The sequence below is a fragment of the Idiotropiscis lumnitzeri genome, chromosome 12 (assembly GCF_059441095.1).
Source record: "Idiotropiscis lumnitzeri isolate Australia: NSW breed Sydney's pygmy pipehorse chromosome 12, RoL_Ilum_1.0, whole genome shotgun sequence".
Lineage (NCBI taxonomy): Eukaryota > Metazoa > Chordata > Actinopteri > Syngnathiformes > Syngnathidae > Idiotropiscis > Idiotropiscis lumnitzeri.
The window spans coordinates 1625505-1647423 of NC_142402.1; the positions used below are offsets into that span (position 1 = coordinate 1625505).

The following is a 21919-nucleotide window of genomic DNA, read 5'->3' on the forward strand; positions in this document are numbered from 1 at the left end:
GTCGCCAGCCAGTCACAGGACAGACATGGACACCGCCACCAAGCGGGAACTGAACCCACGCTGCCTGCACACAATTCAGGTGGATGTACCACTACACCATCGGCGACTCTCACAAACACATACACCCAAAATGTATGTAATTGCCCAGGCGCAAATGTTCGACAGCAACCAAAAGTTTGTATGAACGTTTGATGGACAAATATTTAAAGCAGTTCATACTGTATGTCTGAAAATGTCTGTGAAACCTGAGTAGCAATAATCATCAGGGCATGCGCCTTTGGGACCGTTGGTGTTGTGACTTGTTTTACCTTTATGGATCAGTTGACTATGCAGTTGCTGTGCTCCTTTTATTCTCTGATCGTTTTATTATGTCACATTATTCTGTCATATAGGATCAGTATGTTAGCACGAGTTACTCATTGAAACTCTGTTAGTATGTCAAGCTTTCTTCCGGTCAGATTGTCAGCTTTCTTCAATGTCTTCTGTATCCAGCCCTGTCACTGTAGGTTCTTTGTATTTTGGTAGATAGAGACTTTTCAACTTGCATGTCATTGTGTTCCGTTCCAAATTCCACTCCGTACTTGACACTTGCCATACTTGTGTCTGCCTTTATTACATCATGTAGTGCACTTTGGATTCGGCCATTTTCCAATTGCTGCTCTTGAAGAACAAATCTTTGAGAATAGAGCATTCTTTGTTTGTTTGAAACTATGACAAGATCTCCATTTTTAAAACTCACCAAAAACCCATTTTTATTTCTATTTCTATTTCTATAACAAAGCTTAAGATTTTGCCCTTAATGTGTTTTAATTTAGTTTTATTATTTTATTCATCCTATTGTTGAAACTTTGTTATTATTTGTGTTTTGTTAAATTGTCTTATCTTTACATTGTAGTTGTAGCAGATGCATCTATAACTCATATTAATCAGTTTCTTTGGCGTCATCCTGATGGCTAATTTACATAAAAAAACAAGAATAAGAACGTAAAGCATTGAGTGTTTATGTTTTTTGAGAACACAACTGAACATTCTGCATGGATGCTGTTACTATACATCGTCTGTCACATAGTTAGTAAATCAAAGCAGCATTGTTCTTAAATATTGTTCATAAATTGATTTGTTCTTGAACAGATGCGTTTGTGAATTGAGTTTCCACTGTATATCATGTCTACTATTGAAAGGGTGGTTCCAATAGTCTTGGAGGTGAATATATGCTGTTATTGTGTGTGCAAATTGGTCAAAACGGAACAGCAATGCATTAATTGACACAAACACATATCCTCATGCACACGTTACATCCAAAAGACAATATACAAATACTCTTAATCCAAGACAGAACACAATATTTACCTCCCAGCAATGATTAGAAAGTCTTGTCCAGAACAAATATCATCCAGAATGAAAGCGCCATCACAAGTTGATACATTTATTTGAGTTAAATTGGGTTTGCACACATCCAGCCAATAAGGTGTGTGCTGTCCAGTGGAGAGCTGAAAAATGTCAGTTATCAGTGCTGTCACACACAGGCCGAAGATATGGACACCTGCGAAAAAGCATTAGAAGAATTGTATTTAATTGTAAAAATTATTAAATACCTGATTGTTTCCAATTGTTCTGAAAATATAATGGATAATGATGTGACTACACAATAGTACATCTTGAATTTATAAACACAAAATGACAACTCGTGATGTCAAAAAACATGCACCAAGAATTTTGATATTGGAAATACAATTTTAAAAATGTGGTTGCATAAAGCTGCATAAATTTCACAATTTGTTGAAACACATTCAGATTCAGCATTCAGACTTTTGGAAAACTTTTCTTTGTATTTACAATTCATCTTCATCTTCATGTTCACTTTTGTAAATTTATATGTATTGAGGTCTGCACTCTACACACGGCATTTAAAAACCTTCGATATTTTATGTAATAATTTATTTCATAGAATGTACCTAATACTTACTTGTGCCCTCCTCTGTTTTACCCCTCTCTTCTTCTGCCCTACCACACTGCACATTGCATATTTACTGAATTGTGATCCAAATCTCAATACTTGCTTTTAAGGCTGATAGATAATGATATAAGATGATCTATATATTTTTTGGTTTGTTTGTTTTTACATGTGTCATTGTGTAATTTCTTTCAATAAATCTCAACCCAATGGATAACTCCCATTATGTATTGATTTCTTGGGAAATTGCCATTTTGGGAAGAATACAAAAAACAAACAGAAATTAAAAATAAAAAGAAAAAATTCAGGACGGGACGGTGGTGCAGTGAAGTATTTATCCACCTCAGCACAAAATGAGAACACTCAAAGCCACTATTGTTTTCTTTTTCCCACTTCACAGCAGAGATCACAGTCATTATCACTTCATGCAAAATCCACACTCGTGCAGAAAGGACCAAATTTTCTTTTTTATAATGTTTTGTATGTCCTGGGAAAAAAGTGTTGTTCATGACACAGTTCATATCTTACTTACAAGTAACGCTGTTAATTCTTTTATACAGTTGTGGTCTGACAATTTCCTTTAGAGTTAGCCTTTTTTTTTATTGTCATGGCACAAAAACACAACAGTAAATATGGCAACAAAATTTCGTTAAGACCAAGACACAAAAAACAAACAACAAAATCAAAACCCCACCTAAAAGAATAAATAAATAAATATAAAAATAAATCCAGGACGGGAAGGTTATCAATTGGGTAGGGAAATTGAGGTGTGTACCGTGCAAGTGGGAAGAGCTTCCAGTCACAAGTTTACCTCCCTCCCCCATATGCTAACTCTTGTCAAGAAATCTTGCAAAACAAGTCGCTGATGGGGGAATAAGTCCTTTTGGGAATTATTTTCTTTTACATAAAAAAGCTCAGCTTATCCCGGACATATCAATGCATTTTCATATTGGTCTACCATATCTAGCTACATTCAAAATAAAAATAATAATAATAATAAGCATCTTCACACTTTTAGAGTAAATATTAATAACAATATGCAAAAATTAACATACTTTACCGTTACAACCATTTTTATATTCACATTGATGAAAAGCATCACTCATGCCACTCTTCACTTCATATATTTTGAATAATAAAAGTGCACATGTTCAAGCCCTAATTTATTAAAAAAAAAAAAAAAGATTCTATCCTATATTTTGATATAGGCTATAGGTGGTTTGATTTTTTTTTATGTAACATACCTATATTTTGTAACTTATTCTAGTCTCAGGTTTTGGACGGGTCTTTTGGCCAGCAGGTGTATGTCTGTTGTTTCACACCGTATAGTGTGAAGAATGCCAAGGGACTTTGTGTGAATGTTCAGACAAATTACAGGGAACATTGCCACTAAGTACTGGTATCAATTCCCAAGTACCAGGAATTGGGAGAGAACCAGTTCAAATGTCAAAAGTGCCCATTCCTAATTAATCATTTATCTCTACTCCATGGTTCATTGTAGTAATTGAAAACAGGCATGGAGTACACTAGTGTATGCGTTTCCTCACCAATGAAGCGAACAACTCTGCGTATGTAGGAGTTGAAATTACATCCAGCGGCACTGATGTTTGCCTCCGTCTGCATAGTCAAGGACCTCCTGGATTGATAGCAGAATAGAATAGCCTCTCCAATGAGGATCTAAACAAAAGGAAGAACAAGTAAAATAATCATGTGTAATGATTAACTGGACAGCCCAATTAATATCTTTGTTACAGCTCCAGCCTAAATGCGCTATATAAAGTTGTATTGTATTGTATTGTATATTGCATCAGGATTAAAATGACTACTTATGACTGCGCTAATGTCTAGAAAATACCCTGTTCAGTCCATTTGTGACAAAAGCAGCACAACACCATGTTTCCTATTCAGGGGCGTGGCATGCTGAAGCACCGCTGACTTGGCGATAGACTACTCCCTGAACTTTCTGATTGGTTGCAGAGCTATACAATTAGACAGGGGTAGGGAACTCCGGTTCCTCTAAGCCATATCCTGCCTATTTTAGCTCGCCCCCTACTCCAAAGACACCTGATTCAAACGATCAGCACATCAAAAACCTCTGTAGGAGCCTGAAACAATCCTGAGAATTTGAGTCAGGTGTGTTTGGAGTAGGGAATGAGCTAAAACAGGCAGGATATGTCTCTCAAGGAACCGGAGTTCCCTACCCTTTACATTAAGACAACACACTGAAATGACTGAAACTGGAATTGTAAGACTGCAAAATGGAAAAAAGAAAAATAATGAGAAAACAGTGACAGTGGATTTTAAATTGCCAAGCCACACAAAAATTGTGCAATGTTTTATCAATTTTTGGCAACTTTTGAGCTGGATCAAATTCCTCAGTACTAGATGGGTTATTTGCAATTCTCAATCACTGAGTTATGAAATGGTTTTGCCTCATACCTTTGATTAAGGTCTTCTAAACATTCATCCATCCATCCACTTATCCAGGGTTTGGTTGGGAATGAAGCAGCTTCAACAGAGAAGCCCAGACTTCCCTCTCCCCAGCTACGTCTTCCCACTCTTCCGGAGGGATCCCCAGGTTTTCCATAGGCCAGCCAGGAGACATGTTCTCTCCGGCATGTCCTGGGTCGTCCTCACAGCCTCCTGCCGGTGGGACATGCCCAGAACACCTCACCAAGGAGGCGTCCAGGAGGTATCCTAAACAGATGCCCAAGCAACCTCATCTGGCTTCTCTCAATGTGCAGGAGGCGGCTTGACTCTGAGTCAATCTCAGATGACCAATCTTCTCACCCTATCGGTAAGGGAGAGCCCGGACACGCTGTGGAGTAAACTCATTTCGGCCACCTGGATCCGGGATATTGTTCTTTCGGTCACGATCCACAGCTTGTGACCAAAGGTGAATGTAGAATCGTAGATCCTCTTGGCTCAGCTCCTTCTTCAATGCAACAGATCAATACACGGTCGGCATCACAGCAGATGTGGCACTGATCTGCCGATCTATCTTACTCTCACTTGTGAACAAGACACCAAATCTACTTGGGGTAGGATACCATCCTCAACCTGAAGACGGCACACCACCCTTTTCCGACTGAGCACCATTGTCTCTGATTTGGAAGTGTTGATTTTCATCCCTACTCCTTCACACTCGGCTGTGAACCGCTCCAGTGAGAGTTGGAACTCATCGCTTGAAAAAGCCAAAAAAATCCTCTGCCAAAAGCAGAGATGCAATACTGAGGCCAGCGGACCTTCTCAATGCCTTGGCTGCACCTAGAAATTCCGACCATAAAAGTTATGACCAGAATCAGTGACAGCGGAGGCAATCCTTCATTGGTAACAAATAAAACTTACTGCTGACAGTGCAGACCAAACTCTGACATCAGTAGTTGATGGACCAAACAGCCCATATTCGGGGTCTTGGGACCCCGTCCTCCATAAGCACCCCACATAGAACTCCCTGAAGAACATGGTCAAACAAGGCCTTCTTCAAACAAAGCGCATTCCTGCCGAGGGTGTAGAGATGACCCATTGTTCCATGTAAGGGACGAAAACCTCCTACTCCTCCTGAATCAGAGATTCGACCTCCTGGCCGACCGTCCTCTCCAGCCCCCCTGAATAGACGTTAACAGGGAGGCTTTAGGAGTGTGAATCCTTTGTGACAGGAACACATCCTCTGGTCCCCTTTCTAAAAAAGTGTCCGCGCAGTGTGGTAGACTATTACTGCCTCACATCATTTAGAGCCTTAAGGGAACACCGAAAGATGTCATCCATCCATGGCTTTGCTATCAAGGCGCTTTTTAAACACCTCTGTTACTAGATAGGCGAGTCCAACTTGGAGGCTCCAGGCTCTGCTTCCTCAATGGAAGGCATGTCGGTGGAATTGTTGAGATCTTCTCCCCACAGACTCACAGTTTCCCAAGTCAATGTCAGCTGCACACCATTTCATTATACACAGTGTTAATGGTGCGATGTTTTCTTGTCACGAGACGCTAGATAATGGACAATACAATCCATCCATTCACCCATCATCTGAGCCGCTTCTCCTCAGCAGGGTTGCGGGCGTGCTGGAGCCGATCCGAGCTATCTTCGGGCAGTAGGCGGTGTAACATCCTAGACTGGTTGCCAACACACAAAGGGCACACCAATACAAACAACCATTCTTGCTGACAAACACACCTAGGGGCAATTCGGGGTGTCCAATCAACCTACTGTGCATGTTTTTGGAATGTGGGAGGAAACCCCATTACCTGGAGGAAACCCATGAACATGCAAACTCCACACAAGAAGGCCTGGTGCCAAGTGTACATATGGACACCCTTATGTTTGAACATGGTGTTCATTATGGACAATCCATGGCGAGCACATAAGTCCAGGAACAGAACATCACTCTTTTCTCTCAATCCCCCCCTTCCAGGTCTCACTGTCATTGCCCAAGTGAGCATTGAAGTCCCCACAGCAGGAGGATGGAGTCACGAGTGGGAGTGATCTCCAGCACACCATCCAAGGATTCCAAAAAGGGTGGGTACTGTGAACAGCTGTTTGGTGAATAGTCACAAAAAACAGTCAGGAACCGCTCCTCACCACCATATGGTGGTGAGAAAGCTACCCTCTTGTCCACCGGGGTCAACACCAATATACAGGCTCCCAGCCGAGGGGAAATGATTATGCCCTCTCACCTAGGGCAACTCCACAGTGAAAGAGTGTCCAACCCCTCTCAAGAGGAACGGTACCAGAGCCCAAGCTGTGTGTGGAGGTGAGCCTGACTATACATAGTCCGAACATTTCTGCCTTGCGCACCATCTTGGGCTCCTTCCCTGACAGAGAGGCTACATTCCATGTCTCAAGTGCTAGTTTTTGTAGCCGTGTATTGGACTGCCAAGGTCTCTGCCTTCTTTTTTTTTCAGAACTTATCTTTAATTAAGAGTTTCCCTAACAACAGAACATTCACAAAATTGTACACATCCCAAAATCAGAAAATCAGAATCAGAATCAAAAATCCCTTTGTCATTGTACAGTGTGAAACGAGATTAGAGAGCTCCCCTCTCCAGTGCAATACAACAATAATATAATCAAGTAAATAAATTAGATAAATAAAAAAATAAATAATGAGATGGAAAATAATACGAAATTGGATAATTAAAAACACATTACGTCGCTGTTCTGCAAGGTAAGGGTGGTTGTGTGTGTGTGTGTGAGAGTTCAGAATGGATATGGCTCTCGGAAAGAAACAGTTTTTCAGTCTATTAGTGTTTGAGTTGATGCACCTGTAGCGCCTGCCAGAGGGCAACAGGTCAAACAGGTGTGAGTTCGGGTGAGTATTGTCTGACGATATTGAGAGCTCTGCTGAGGCACCGGGTGGTGTAGATGTCTGCCAGAGAGGGGAGACGGCAGCCTATAATCCTTTGCGCCATTTTGACTGTCCTCTGGAGCCTCACTCGGTCTGCCTCAGTGCGGCTGCTGTACCAGGTGGAGACACAGTACGTCAGCAGGCTCTCGATGGATGAGTGGTCGAAGGCCAGCAGCAGCTTCTTGTCCAGGTTGAATTTCCTGAGGACCCTCAGGAAATGCAGACGCTGCTGGACCTTCTTTACCACTGCTGTGGTGTTGTGTGTCCAGGAGAGGTCATCGGACCTGATGTAGAGGGGGGTGGCACAGTCTTGATCCTGCTAAAGTCGATGATGATCTCCTTTGTTTTGCAATGTTGAGTTGCAGTTTGTTGTCCTCACACCAAGCCGTTAGTCTCTGGACCTCCTCCCTGTAGGCAGCCTCGTCACCTTTCGAGATCAGACCGACCACTGTTGTGTCGTCAGCAAATTTGACGACGGTGTTGTTAGAATTAGAATTAGAAATCCCTTTATTGTCATTGTACTCAAGAGTGCAACGAGATTGGAGAGCTCCCCTCTCCAGTGCAATACAACAATAATACAGACAAATATATAAATTAGATAAATAAGAGAGTGCAATGGAAAATAATACTGAAGGGTATATAAAACACATCACGATGCTGTTCTGCAAGGTAAGGGTGGTCTCGTGTGTGTGTGAGAGTTCAGAATAGAGATGGCTCTCGGAAAGAAACTGTTTCTCAGTCTATTGGTCCTCGATTTGATGCATCTGTAGCGCCTGCCAGAGGGCATCAGGTCGAACAGGTGGGAGTTACCGTGGGCCGGGCTGCAGTCATAGGTGTAGAGGGCGTATAGGAGAGGGCTCAGCATGCATCCTTGAGGGGAACCGGTGCTCAGCGTTCAGGTGGAGGACGTGCAGGGGCCGAGCAACACAGTATGGTGTTTGTTGGTCAGAAAGTCCTTAATCCAGATGCGTGTGAGGGCAAGAAGGCCGAGAATGTCCAGTTTGTAGATAAGGATGTCTGGGATGATTGTGTTGAATGCTGAGCTGTAGTCCACAAAGAGCATCCTGGCATAGCTCTGCTGTTGTTCCAGATGGCCCAGCACAACATGCAGAGCAGTGTTGATGGTGTCCTCAGTGGATCTGTTAGCTCGGTATGCAAACTGGTAGGGGGCCAGTGTGGGAGGAAGGCAGTCCCTGATGTGCTGGAGAACCAGTCTCTCGAAGCACTTCATGATGACTGGCGTGAGAGCAACAGGACGGTCGTCATTCAGGAGGACTGCGGGTGACTTTTTGGGGACAGGAATAACGGTGGAAGTTTTCAAGCAGGAGGGGATGACTGCTTGAGCCAGGGAGCGGTTGAAGATCCTACAACAAATATGTGATAGTTGGTAGGCACATGCTCTGAGGACCTTGCCTGGTATTCCGTCAGATCCTGCAAAAAATATGTGATAGTTGGTGTGCACATGCTCTGAGGACCTTGCCTGGTATTCCGTCGGGTCCAGGAGCTTTCCTGGGGTTAATAGCCAGGAGCACACGCCTCACATCGTGTTCCTCTATGGTGAGTGATGGGGAGTTGAGGCATGGAGTGCGGGGGGGTGACGGTTGGGGTGAGTCAAAGCGAGCAAATGCAATAAAACAAAGGTCAAAGGTGATGCAGTCATTTCCAAATACAGACCTCCAATGCACCAGTAATTGAAAATATTTAACGTGATCCAAAAGTGGTACAGGCTGAGAAAAACAATTATGGAGCCAGAGCACAACAAACAGACAAAAAAAAAAACAAAAAAACAAAGCATATTGCCTATTCCAATATTTGTTTTAGATCCTACGCAGGGACCCGCAATTTTTTGAAAGTATTTAGTTGAAGCCTCAATGAATAAGTTATTCTTTCCATTTGGTAGAGTCTTGGTGAAATCAAAGGAGGGTGGATCTGTTTGCAACCAACATGTTGTGATACACTTCAGAACTGCAGCAAAAAAGATTCAAGAGGTAGGTCGCCTGCACCCCTGGTGGTAGAATCCCAAGTATGGCCACCACTAACTCCCTAGGGATTGGCGTTTTGAGAACCCAATTTATTGCTTCATATACAACATCCCAGAAACCCTGTAATTTAGGACATTTCCAAAAGACATGAGTGTGATTTGGCACCTCTGCGCCGCAGTGTCTCCAGCGCCAGCTTGGAACATTCTGGTTCATCTTTGCCACAGTATCTGGGGTCCTGAAATGTCTACAGGATATTTTCCATTTAAATTATCTACATTTATTTGAATTTTTAGATGTGCCGCTATAAACGCCTCTTTCCTCTTTTCATCCGACACAGCCCGTAATGCCCCCGCCCTCCATCTGTGTTTTTCCTGAATGGGCTTATTTTGAGCCATTGACAAAAATATCTTATGTAATTTTGCAATAATTTTAACGTCCTCTTGTTGTTTTTTAATTTTAATTAAGAATGAGCTGTAGGAGTGACGGAGGAGTTCAGGGTGGAGGTGGGACTACATCAGGCATCAGCTTTGAGTCCCTTCTTGTTCGCTATGGTAATGGACAGGATGACAGACAAGGTTAGACAGGAATGTCCATGGACTATGATGTTTGCAGAGGACATTGTGATCTGTAGTGAGTGCAGGGAACAGGTGGAGGAGAAGCTGGAGACGTAGAGGTTTGCCCTGGAAAGGAGGGGAATGAAGATTAGCCGTAGCAAGACGGAGTATCTGTGTGTAAATGAGAGGGACCCAAGTGGAAGAGGGATCTTACAGGGAGAAGAGACCAAGAAGGTGGAGGAGTTTAAGTATTTAGGATCAACATTCCAGAGCAATGGAGAGTGTGGAAAAGAAGTGAAGAAGCATGAGCAGGCTGTTTAGAACGGGTGGAGACAAGTGTCAGGTGTGATGTGCGATAGAAGAGTTTCAGCTAAAATGAAAGGAAAGATGGAGGCAACTGATTCGCTGTGGCAACCCCTGAAGGGAAAAGTCGAAAGTAAAAGAAGAAGAAGAATTAAGAACCTCAATTGGTAATGGACCCGATATTTTCCCCCATTCTTTATGGGATATCAAAAAAAGATCGTATTTGCAGGTATGTAGAGAAATCACTTTTTGGAAGTTGGAACTGACTTCTTATCTGTTCAAATGACAATAATCCCCCCTTTATCAACCAACCTATACACATAAACAAGGTCATGGTTGGCCCATTTCAAAAAGCCCATATTAAGGCTAACTGGAGTGAAGGATTTCAAATGTCTGATAAGCCATCGCCAAAATCTGAGTTTGTAACTTAAAGGCAGTTCTAAACCCCTTCCAGATGTCAAAGGTAGTTTTGGTCCATCTTGCCAGGCCCTAAACCTGAGTACTGGTAAATGGCAATGCTTGCAGCCGTACGGAGCACATAGATCAGGGGTATTCAATTAAAAGTCACAGTGGTCCACAAATAAATTTCGTCCAATTAAAAGGTCCGAACCAAAGTCCAACTTCCCTTATTGTCTAGCCTATGTTCACATTTTTATATAGTTTCAATATTTATGTCATTTTCAACAGAGCACACTTATATACTAAATATTTCTCAATGTTCCCATTAAACACATTTCCCAGCAAACAAATATAAGGTGTTTATTTCACATTTAAGAAAATGTAAAAGAGGCTCTAGGTTAAAGAACTTAAGACCGCCACTTCCAGAAAAAATAAGTAAAATCTCCTGCAGAAATAAATCAAGTTCTGAGCATTGAGTTCACATCTTTTACCCTTTCTTTTCTGAACTCAAAGACGGCAAAAACGGAAGGCCTAATTTTTCCCAAGTAAAACAGATCAACATGTTCAGTAATCAATCAATAAAAAGGGCTGTCCTAATGAAAAACTACCGTATTTTTACAGCCAAAAGACGCGCCGCGTCAAAGGGCGCAGTACCAGTGGAGGGTGCTATTTCTGTATTTGATACATAGATAGAACGCACCGTCTCATTGGGCGCTAACAGAACCGAGCAACCAAGCAGTCGCACTAGCTGCTCATTCGCGCTAGCGTGTTTTTAAAATGGCAGCGGGAGTTCAGTGGTACTTTATTTTAGCTTTTAACAACGTGCTGAAGTTTTCCTCATCCAAAAATGCACCAAGTCCTTGTCTTCTGTATCCAAGATAAACAGCTGGACACGTTCTCCACCAAACACGAGAGTCATTATCAGTCTGCCTCGCCGTCTCGCTGCCACGCAGCCCCTCAGATGGGATGCCGACACAATGCCGGTGTGAGCAAGTCACTAATCAACAAACGATGTGCGGTCACGGAGTTGCATCAAAACTAAAACTATCACCCCAAATCAACTGAATAGCATAATAGTGTAGGCCCAGCAAAATTACACCTCCCAGATTACCATACAATAGCTTAGTTAACATGCATGCACACTAAAACAGAAGATAGCGTGGCTAGCTGTTTTTAAAAAGGCAACAGGAGCAAAACTGAGTTTGGTTGTATTTTATTTAACAATGTACTCACATTAATATTGATCAGTCATCCACAAATCCTTCAAAATCATCATCTTCCGTATCAGATACAAACAGTTGGGCAAGTTCTCCCACAAACACGCCAGGTTCCCTCTCGTCATTGTCCAATTCTGTGTCGCTGCTGAGCGGCTCCTCGGATGTAATGTACAATAGCGCTAGCAGACACGTTCGCCCAAGCACCTACAATCCACCCGCAAATTGTGGCATCACTTGCTCTTCGCTGTCTCCCAGTCTTTGTGAAGCTGTGTTCGCACTCCGCCATCCATCGCTCCCACGCAGCACGCAACTTCACTTTGAACGCCCTGTTTATACAAAGGTCGAGTGGTTGGAGTTCCTTTGTCAAGCCTCCCGGGATGATGGCAAGCTCTGAGTTCATATGCGTGACTTGGTTTTTCACAGCGGCTGTCAGATGGGCACGCATGGAGTCACAGACCAACAGCGACGGTGATGTGTGGAAAAAACCACCGGGTCTCTTTACGTATACCTCACTCAGCCACTCTCTCATTTTGTCCTCGTCCATCCAGCCCTTTTGATTGGCCTTGATGATAACGCCGGCAGGAAACTTCTCTTTAGGCAGCGTCTTCCGCTTAAAAATCACCATAGGTGGCAATTTTTGTCCGTTAGCATGGCAAGCTAGCACAACAGTAAAAGCCGACTTCTCGTGTCCCGTTGTGCGGATTGCTACCGTGCTGACCCCCTTCTTCTCCACAGTGCGGTTCGCCGGGATGTCGAAAGTCAGCGGCACCTCGTCCATGTTGGTGATGTGGCTGGGCTGGATACGTTTGTCGGCAATCTTTTTGCTGCAGTAAGAGCGGAAGGCGACCATCTTCTCCTTGTAATCCTCTGGGAGTTGCTGCGCGACGGTCGTCTTTGCCCGGATGGATAGATGGCGCCGTTTCATAAAACGAAAACACCAAGACGCCCCTCCTTGGAAATGTTCGATGTTCAATTCGCCAGCAAGCATTACTGCCCTCTGTCGAATGGTGATGGCAGATACGCTTCTCCCAGCTGTTCTGTGAGCAGCAATCCATTGCTCGAGCTGGTCTTCCAACACGGGCCACCTTGCCTTGCTTCCACGAAAACTCAGTGTAGTTTTCTTGACTTGGCGGAGTCTGTCTTCCTGCTTCCTCCACTTGCGAACCATGGATTCGTTGATTTTTAATTCCCTCGCAGCTGCTCGATTCCCATGAACATTTGCGTAGCTGATAGCTTGTAGCTTGAACTGTGCTTCGTAAGAGTGTTTCTTCATTGATGCCATTTTTGCTGATTAATTGCCTGAGCAACGTGTTGCACCTGGTATATATAGGGGCATCGGGGCTGCTTTGCACTGGGGGCGTGCCTTTGCATTGTCATTCACGCCCATCTCCCCTCTCACGTCCGCCTGTTGTCGTTCACGCCCATCGTTCCCCTCTCACGCCCCCTGCTGTCGTTAGCCACGGCCGCCTTCTCTCTCTATATAAGCGTTGTGCAGGCAGTAAATGTTCGCAGTCAACCCAGCGGTGCACTTGGTCCACATAATGGGCGCTCCACCTCAAACGGCGCCCTGGTTTTTTTGGACGAGTTTCAGGACTTTAAAGTGCGCCTTATGACTGCAAAAATACGGTAATTGAAACCGAGCTTTGACACCACCTTTTCTTTTAAATATTTCTTTTAACTTCTCTTATTGAGAAAAATTAGTTTGTGTGTTCCCTGCCAGTGACTTAAATCTGGGTTGGAACGGAGTCAAGGCCATTGGGATTTGGTTGATTATCTCACACATCTGGTCTTTGTGTTTTCCTTTAAATAATGTTTGTGCAACCGCATGTAAGCAATACCTCACAACTTCCCCATCACTGAATGTTGTTTTTTTTTTATGTTTCCCCAAAATCTATGATACTTTTAGTGAACATTGGTTTGCATGACGCTGGGCTGTAAACGAAAATATAAAAATCAGTTATACTGCACTAGAAGTTCAATGTTTTTACGTGCTCTCACCTCAGACTTCAGCGGATTACTTTGCGCAAAAGAGCAGTTCCTTGTTTCGTTGTGGCGTTCGCAATGTTGCAAAGATTTCGGACCATATGATGCACGCTGGTTTTGATTCGGCTGCAGCCAGAACGAACATAAATTTCTCCGTCCATTCATTTAAAACAACACGCATTGACATTGCTAACTTTTAGCAAGCCATGCTGTCAGCAGCACTCTCATCCAGTCTGCTTTGCTGCGCGACTGGCAGTGGATCGAATACAAAAGATTTGATTGGTTCAAATCAGTGACGCTTTTGCCGTATTAACTAGAATAGCAGCGTCCAGGTTTGGAATGCACCCTGAAAAAAATTCATCATAGATTGGTCATGGGTCCGGTCCGAACCATCAGTCGATCCGGATCCGGACCGAGGTGCGCCATTTGGTGATGCCTGACATAGATTGTTCAATGCCCACCAATCTTGTTATGCGCATCATTTTGCATCTATATAACCAGGGCTCTTAATTGTACCGCCCAAAAATACAATTTCAGATGAGGTAAATTAAGCCTGCCTTCTTCTTTCACGCTTTGAAGTGTTTGATATTTAATTTGAGGGCGTTTCCCATGCCATATGAATTTAGGAATAATTTTATCAATTTCTACAAATTTTAAACTCGGAATTCCTATTGGTAACATTTGGAATAAAAACAAAAAATGAAGCAGGACATTCATACGGATAGCTTCAATGCGTCCATGGAGAGAAAGAGGCAACGCGGTCCGTCAGTCAAGATCACTTTTGACAGTATTAATTATTACGGCATAAGTCGCCTCGTACAGATTATCCAATGGGAGTGGAATATAAATTCCTAGGTATTTTATGCTGTCTTTTGTAGACCCATTGACCCTAACAACTGCCGATGGGGAAGAGTAGATCGTTTCAATCCAATTTATAAATTTGGGACCAAATTAAAATTTTATTAACATATGCATTAAATATGTCTTATGGGCATCCAATGATAACACTGTTGTCGTGATTTTACTCTGTTTTTGGTATGATAAAACATTAAGTAACTGCCTCAAATTATTACCGTAGTGTCTCCCCGTAATAAATCCAGTCTGATCAGGGTGAATAATCTCAGTTATTATATTGTTCAACCGTTGTGCCAAAAAAGCTGTCAAAATGCGGACGTCCCCATTCACAATTGACAAGGGTCTGTATGAGCCACAGCTAGTAGTGTCCTTACCATCTTTGTGTTGTACAACTATTGTAGCTTCTGACCAAGATGGCGCAATTGTTTTAGTTTCCAATGAATAATGATAGGCATTCAATTAAAGGGGAGTTATTTCTTCTCGAAAACACTTAAAGAATTAATTTATAAATTCATCTGGTCCTGGGCATTTATTGTTTTAGGATGAGACCGTCCATTTAATTTCACAATCGTGGATTGGTAAATCCAGAGCCCTGGCAGCAGTTCCTGCTCACCATAGTCCATTAAGAATGAAGGATTTGTTGTCCACGTAGAAAATAATAGGGCGCAACAAACAATAAAAGAAGAAACTTGAACATGATGAATGTAAAAAAAAAAGGGAAAAGTACCAAGCCACTATGTTTTAACAGCAAAAAGACACAATACAATCTATTGTGCTCCCAACAGGAGAATTAAAAATCAAACACATTTGTTTAACCTCAAAAAGCAAAACAAACGCTGCTGGAGCTCAGGCCCCTGCCGATAGGAAGGAAATAAAATAAGAAACATAAATAAATAAATAAAAACTGTAAATTAAGAAATAATAATAATAATAAATATTTACTAGCTGAACAACTTTTAATCCCATCGTGTATTTAGAAAAAAGAAAAAAAATCAGTTCACAATGCATTGCTTTATGCTCACAAAAAAAAAACAACAAAAAAAAAAGAAAGGAGAAAAAAAAAGTGACTAAATGTGATTAAATATGACATTTCCTTTAGATACACAATATCTTCAGATTAAGCTTCAGTCCCAGAAAGGATAGTAGACTGTTTGTAGGCCATGGCCTTGGCAGGATCTTGAAACTGCCAGCTTTCATTCTTAAAAGTTATTTGAAATCATGCCCGATACAATAATCCAAAACAAACATCATGCCCTTTCAAAGCATTCCATGCGTCTGTGAATGCGGCTCATGCCTTTGCCACGCCATTGGTAAAGTCCGGAAAAATAGGAATCCTTTTGCCATCGTACATCAGCGGTGCTCTCTCTCTAGCTCTTCTAAGGATGTCCACCGAGTCGCCATCGAACTGCATTTTAGCGACAATCACCCGAGGTGCATTATCTCCTAGCTTCCGGGGTGCGGATGTCTGATATGAGGGGTCAATTTTCACATTCTTGTAAAGCTGGAGAAAATGTTTAACTAGAAAATGCAATTCCTGAAGAAATTGCGTGTGAAGGCGGAAAAGCTGGAATTTTTTGTGGGGAATGATTTTGAATGAGACTGAATGACATTGAATGATTTTGAATGACACTGAATGTTTTTGAAGAATACTGAATGACACTGAAATATTGAATGAGGTTGAATGAATTTGAATCATAGTGAATTAAATTGAAAGATTTTGAATCATAGTGAATAAAATTGAATGATATTGAATTATAGTGCATGAAATGGAATGATCGTGAATAATATTGAATGATTTTGAATCATAGTGAATAAAATTGAATGATTTTGAATCATAGTGAATGAAATTGAATGATTTTGAATCATAGTGAATAAAATTGAATGATATTGAATTATAGTGCATGAAATGGAATGATCGTGAATAATATTGAATGATTTTGAATCAAAGTGAATAAAATTGAATGATTTTGAATCATAGTGAATGAAATTGAATGATTTTGAATCATAGTGAATGAAATTGAATATGAAATCAAAGCGAATAATATTGAATGATGTTGAATCATAGAGAATGAAATTGAATTATTTTGAATTATAGTGAATAAAATTGAATGATATTAAATCAAAGTAAATAAAGTTGAACGATAATAAATCAAAGTGAATAATATGAATACTGAATGACTTTAAATAATTTAAATGGAAGTGAATAACATTGAACAACTTTGAATGATACTGAATTACAATGAATGATTGTGAATTACATTAAATAATTTTGAATCATTGTGAATGAAATGTAATGATTTTGAATGATTGTGAATAACAATAAATGATTTTGAATCATAGTACATGAAATTGAATGACTTTGAATGATAGTGAACAATATTGAATGATTTTGAATCACAGTGAATGAAATTGAATGATTTGAAATAATAGTGAATATAATTGAATGATATTGAATCATTGTGCACAAAATTTAATTATAGTGACTAATATTGAATGATTTTAGATCATAGTGAATAAAACTGAATGATGTTGAATTATAGTGCATGAAATTGAATGATCGTGAATAATATTGAATGATTTTAGATCATAGTGAATAAAACTGAATGATATTGAATCCTAGTGAATGAAATTGAATGAATTTAAATCATAGAGAATGACATTGAATGATTTTGAATGATAGTGAATAATCTTGAATGATTTTGTATTATAGTGAATAATATGAAATTAGATTGAATCATAGTGAATGAATCGGAAAGATTTAGAATTATAGTGAATAAAATTGATTGATATTGAATTATAGTGGATGAAATTGAATGATTGCGAATAATATTGAATAAATTTCAATCATGGTGAGTAAAATTGTATGATTTTTCATCAAAGTGAATGAAATTGAATGATTTTGAATGAAAGTGAATAATATTGAATGATTCTGAATCTTTTTGAATGAAATTGATTGATTTTTAATTATAGTGAATAATATTAAATAATATTAAATTATATTGAATCATAGTGAATGAAATTTAATGATTTTGAATCATAGTGAATAAAATTGAATGATATTGAATTATAGTGCATGAAATGGAATGATCGTGAATAATATTAGAATTAGAAATCCCTTTATTGTCATTGTACTCAAGTGTGCAACGAGATTAGAGGGCTCCCCTCTCCAGTGCAATACAACAATAATACAGACAAATATATAAATTAGATAAATAAATAAGAGAGTGCAATGGAATTTAGTACTGAATAGGGTATATAAAAACACATCACAATGCTGTTCTGCAAGGTAAGGGTGTTCTCGTGTGTGTGTGAGAGTTCAGAATGGAGATGGCTCTCGGAAAGAAACTGTTTCTCAGTCTATTGGTCCTCGATTTGATGCATCTGTAGCGCCTGCCAGAGGGCATCAGGTCGAACAGGTGTGAGTTTGGGTGGGTGTTGTCTTTGACGATGTTGAGAGCCCTTTTGAGGCACCGGGCGGTGTAGATGTCCGACAGTGAGGGGAGAGGGCAGCCAATAATCCTTTGCGCTGTTTTGACTGTCCTCTGGAGCCTCACTCTGTCCGCCTCAGTGCAGCCGCTGTACCAGGTGGAGACACAGTACGTCAACAGGCTCTCGATGGACGAGTGGTAGAAGGCTAGCAGCAGCTTCCTGTCCAGGTTGAATTTCCTGAGGACTCTCAGGAAGTGCAGACGCTGGTGGACCTTCTTTACCACTGCTGTGGTGTTTTGAGTCCAAGACAGGTCGTCGGAGATCTGTACTCTCAGGAACTTGAACGTGTGGACCCTCTCCACACACACGCCTTCGATGCAGAGGGGGGGCGGCACCGTCTTGTTCCTCCTGAAGTCGACGACAATCTCCTTTGTTTTTGCAGTGTTAAGGTGCAGTCTGTTGTCCTTGCACCAAGCTGTCAGTCTCTTTACCTCCTCTCTGTAGGCTGTCTCGTCACCTTCCGAGATCAGACCGACCACTGTCGTGTCGTCGGCAAACTTGACGATGGTGTTGTTGCCGTGGGCCGGGCTGCAGTCGTAGGTGTAGAGGGCGTACAGGAGAGGGCTCAGCACGCATCCTTGAGGGGAACCGGTGCTCAGCATGCGGGTGGAGGACGTGTAGGGGCCGAGCAACACAGTCTGGGGTCTGTTGGTCAGAAAGTCCTTAATCCAGATGCGTGTGAGGGCAGGGAGGCCGAGAATGTCCAGTTTGGCGACGAGGATGTCTGGTATGATCGTGTTGAATGCCGAGCTGAAGTCCACAAAGAGCATCCTTGCATAGCTCTGCTGTTGTTCCAGGTGGCCCAGCACAACATGCAGAGCAGTGTCGATGGCGTCCTCAGTGGATCTGTTAGCCTGGTATGCAAACTGGTAGGGGTCCAGAGTGGGAGGAAGGCAGTCCCTGATGTGCTGGAGAACCAGCCTCTCGAAGCACTTCATGATGACTGGTGTGAGAGCAACAGGACGGTAGTCATTCAGGTGGACGGCGGGTGACTTTTTGGTGACAGGAATAATGGTGGAAGTTTTCAAGCAGGAGGGGATGACTGCTTGAGCCAGGGAGCGGTTGAAGATCCTGCAGAAAACATGTGCCAGTTGGTGGGCACATGCTCTGAGGACCTTGCCTGGTATTCCGTCGGGTCCAGTAGCTTTCCTGGGGTTAACCGCCAGGAGCGCGCGCCTCACATCGTGTTCCTCTACGATGAGTGGGGGGGAGTTGGAGCATGAAGTGCGGGGGTTTGACGGTTGGGGCGAGTCAAAGCGAGCGAAGAAGCAGTTAAGCTCCTCTGCCAGCGATGCACTCGGGTCTACAGAGGTCGTGCTGCCGCCTCGGAAGTTGGTGATGCTCCGTAGACCCTGCCACACCTCCCGTGCTCTGTTACTGGCAAGGTGGGCCTCCAGCCTCCCCTTGTAGATTGCCTTGGCTAGCTTGATGCCTTTGCTCAGGTCAGCACGGGCCACCCTGTACTGGGCTTTGTCGCCTGACCTGAAGGCAGCGTCACGGGCCTTGAGGAGAGAGCGAACCCTGCTGGACATCCAGGGCTATTGAATGGTTTTGAATCATAGTTAATACAATTGAATGATTTTGAATCATAGCGAATGAAAGTGAATGATTTTGAATGATAGTGAATGAAATTGAATATGAAATCAAAGTGAATAATATTGAATGATGTTGAATGATTTTGAATTGTAGTGAATAATAAATTATATTGAATGATAGGAATGAAATTGAATGATTTTGAATCATAGTGAATAAAATTGAATGATATTTAATCATCGTGCATGATATTGAATGATTGTGAATAATTTTGAATGATAGTGAAAGAAATTGAATGATTAAGAATGATAGTTAATAATATTGAATCCTTTTAAATCATAGTGAATAAAGTTGAATGATATTAAATGTGAATAATGTGAATGATTTTGAATCATAGTGAATATAATTGAAAACTGAATGACATTAAATTATTTTTGAATGATGCAGAATAACATTGAACAACTTTGAATGATAACTGAATTACATTGAATGATTTTGCACGATACTGAACGAAATTGAATGTTACTGAATGACATTCAATGTATTGAATGATATGGAATAACGTTGAATGATACTAAATGAAATGAATGATTGTGAATGGTACTGAATTAATTTGAACAATTTTGAATGATACTGAATGACAATGATTGATTGTGAATTACAATGAATGACATTGAATGATACTGAATGACATTAAATATTTCTGAACAGAACTGAATAACATTTAACAAGTTTGAATGATACTGAATGACAATGAATGATTGTGAATGATACTGAATGACAATGAACGATTGTGAATGACAATGAATGACATTGAATGATACTGAATGACATGAAATCATTTTAAACAAAACTGTCATGATCCCCGTCGGGCATTACAGGTTTTAGTTATTGTTTTTGTGTGCATGCTGTTGTGTTTTTGTTTGATCAGCTGACTAGGGGCGTTTCCCCCCAGCACCTCGTCCTCACCAGTCACGCACCTGCTCACCGTTAACGATCACACACCTGATGCCCATCTGCTCCCCTGATTACCGGACTATTTAAGCTTCCCATGCCATCAACCCGGTGTCGGGTCATTATCCCGTTTTGCTCCCTGTTGCCCCATTACGGACTTTCTCGACTCTCGCTTTTGATCATGTTCATGTACTTGTTATTGCTTTTCGCCCTCGCTCCCGTTCCTTTGTATTTTGTCTCGGTTTTTGTTATCATCCTCGTCCAGTTCTGTCACGTTTAGTCTGTCTTCTAGGTTTGCCCACGTTCCTTTGTCTGCCCTCGCTCTACTGATTTAATAAATTCCCTTTACGTTTCCCCATTTCCTGGCTTTCTCGCATTTTGGGTCCACCTCCCCCTCGCCGTACGGCGTCGCGACGTCACCTCCGGCCCGCCGTACGGAGAATCCTGACAGAATGACCCGACCACATCCGGACCCAGCGGGAAGCTTTCGTCGTCACCGCTCGGACTACCCCCCTCACCCTGCCGACCAAGCCCCTGCACCCACCGCCTTTCCGCTAGTTCCCGACACCAAAAAAGATACCCATAGTGGAGCAAACATGGCTGCACCTGTGGGTTGTGAACATTATGCGCGGAGAATCCTGACAGAATGACCCGACCACATCCGGACCCAGCGGGAAGCTTTCGTCGTCGCCGCTCGGACTACCCCTGAAAAACTGAATAACACAATAACAACTTTAAATGATAATGAATTACAATGAATGGTTGTGAATGACAATGAATGATTGTGAATGACATTAAATTATTTTAAATGGAACTGAATAACATTGGACAACTTTGAATGATACTGAATGACAATGAATGATTGTGAATGATACTGAATGCCATTGAATGATGCTGAATGACAATGAATGACATTGAAAGATACTGGATGACATTAAATATTTTTGAATGAAACTGAACGACATTGAACAACTTTGAATGATATGAATGACAATGAATGATTGTGAATTATAATAAATGACTTTGAATGAAATGATTGTGAATGATACTGAATGACATTAAATCATTTTGAACAAAATTGAATAACATTGAACACCTTTGAATGACACTGGATGACAAGGAATGATTGTGAATGACAATCAATGACTTTCAAGGAAACTGAATTACATTTTGAAATTTTGAACAAAAATGACTAACATTGAACGACTTTGAACCATACTCAATGATAATGAATGATTGTGAATGATACTGATGACTGATGCTGAATGACAATGAATGAGATTGAACAATACTGAATTTATTATATATTTTTGAACGAAACTGAATAACGTTGAAAACTTTTGAATCATACT

General features: G+C 41.4%; 1 protein-coding gene across 3 annotated transcripts in view; it reads right to left on the bottom strand.

Annotated features, from left to right (window-relative positions):
* The window catches only part of LOC148325152 (phospholipid phosphatase-related protein type 4-like), a 235487-nt gene that overhangs the window by 157600 nt on the left and 55968 nt on the right, over positions 1 to 21919 (bottom strand). For 2 of the 3 annotated variants that reach the window (XM_088311140.1, XM_088311141.1), the window contains 2 exons: positions 3502 to 3631; positions 1351 to 1543 (listed from right to left, as the gene is read on the bottom strand). The exons of the other annotated variant lie outside the window; for it this stretch is intronic. In XM_088311140.1, coding sequence (XP_088167266.1) covers positions 1351 to 1543; positions 3502 to 3631 — 323 coding nt within the window. The remainder of the gene's footprint in view (positions 1 to 1350; positions 1544 to 3501; positions 3632 to 21919) is intronic. 3 annotated transcript variants of the gene reach the window in all.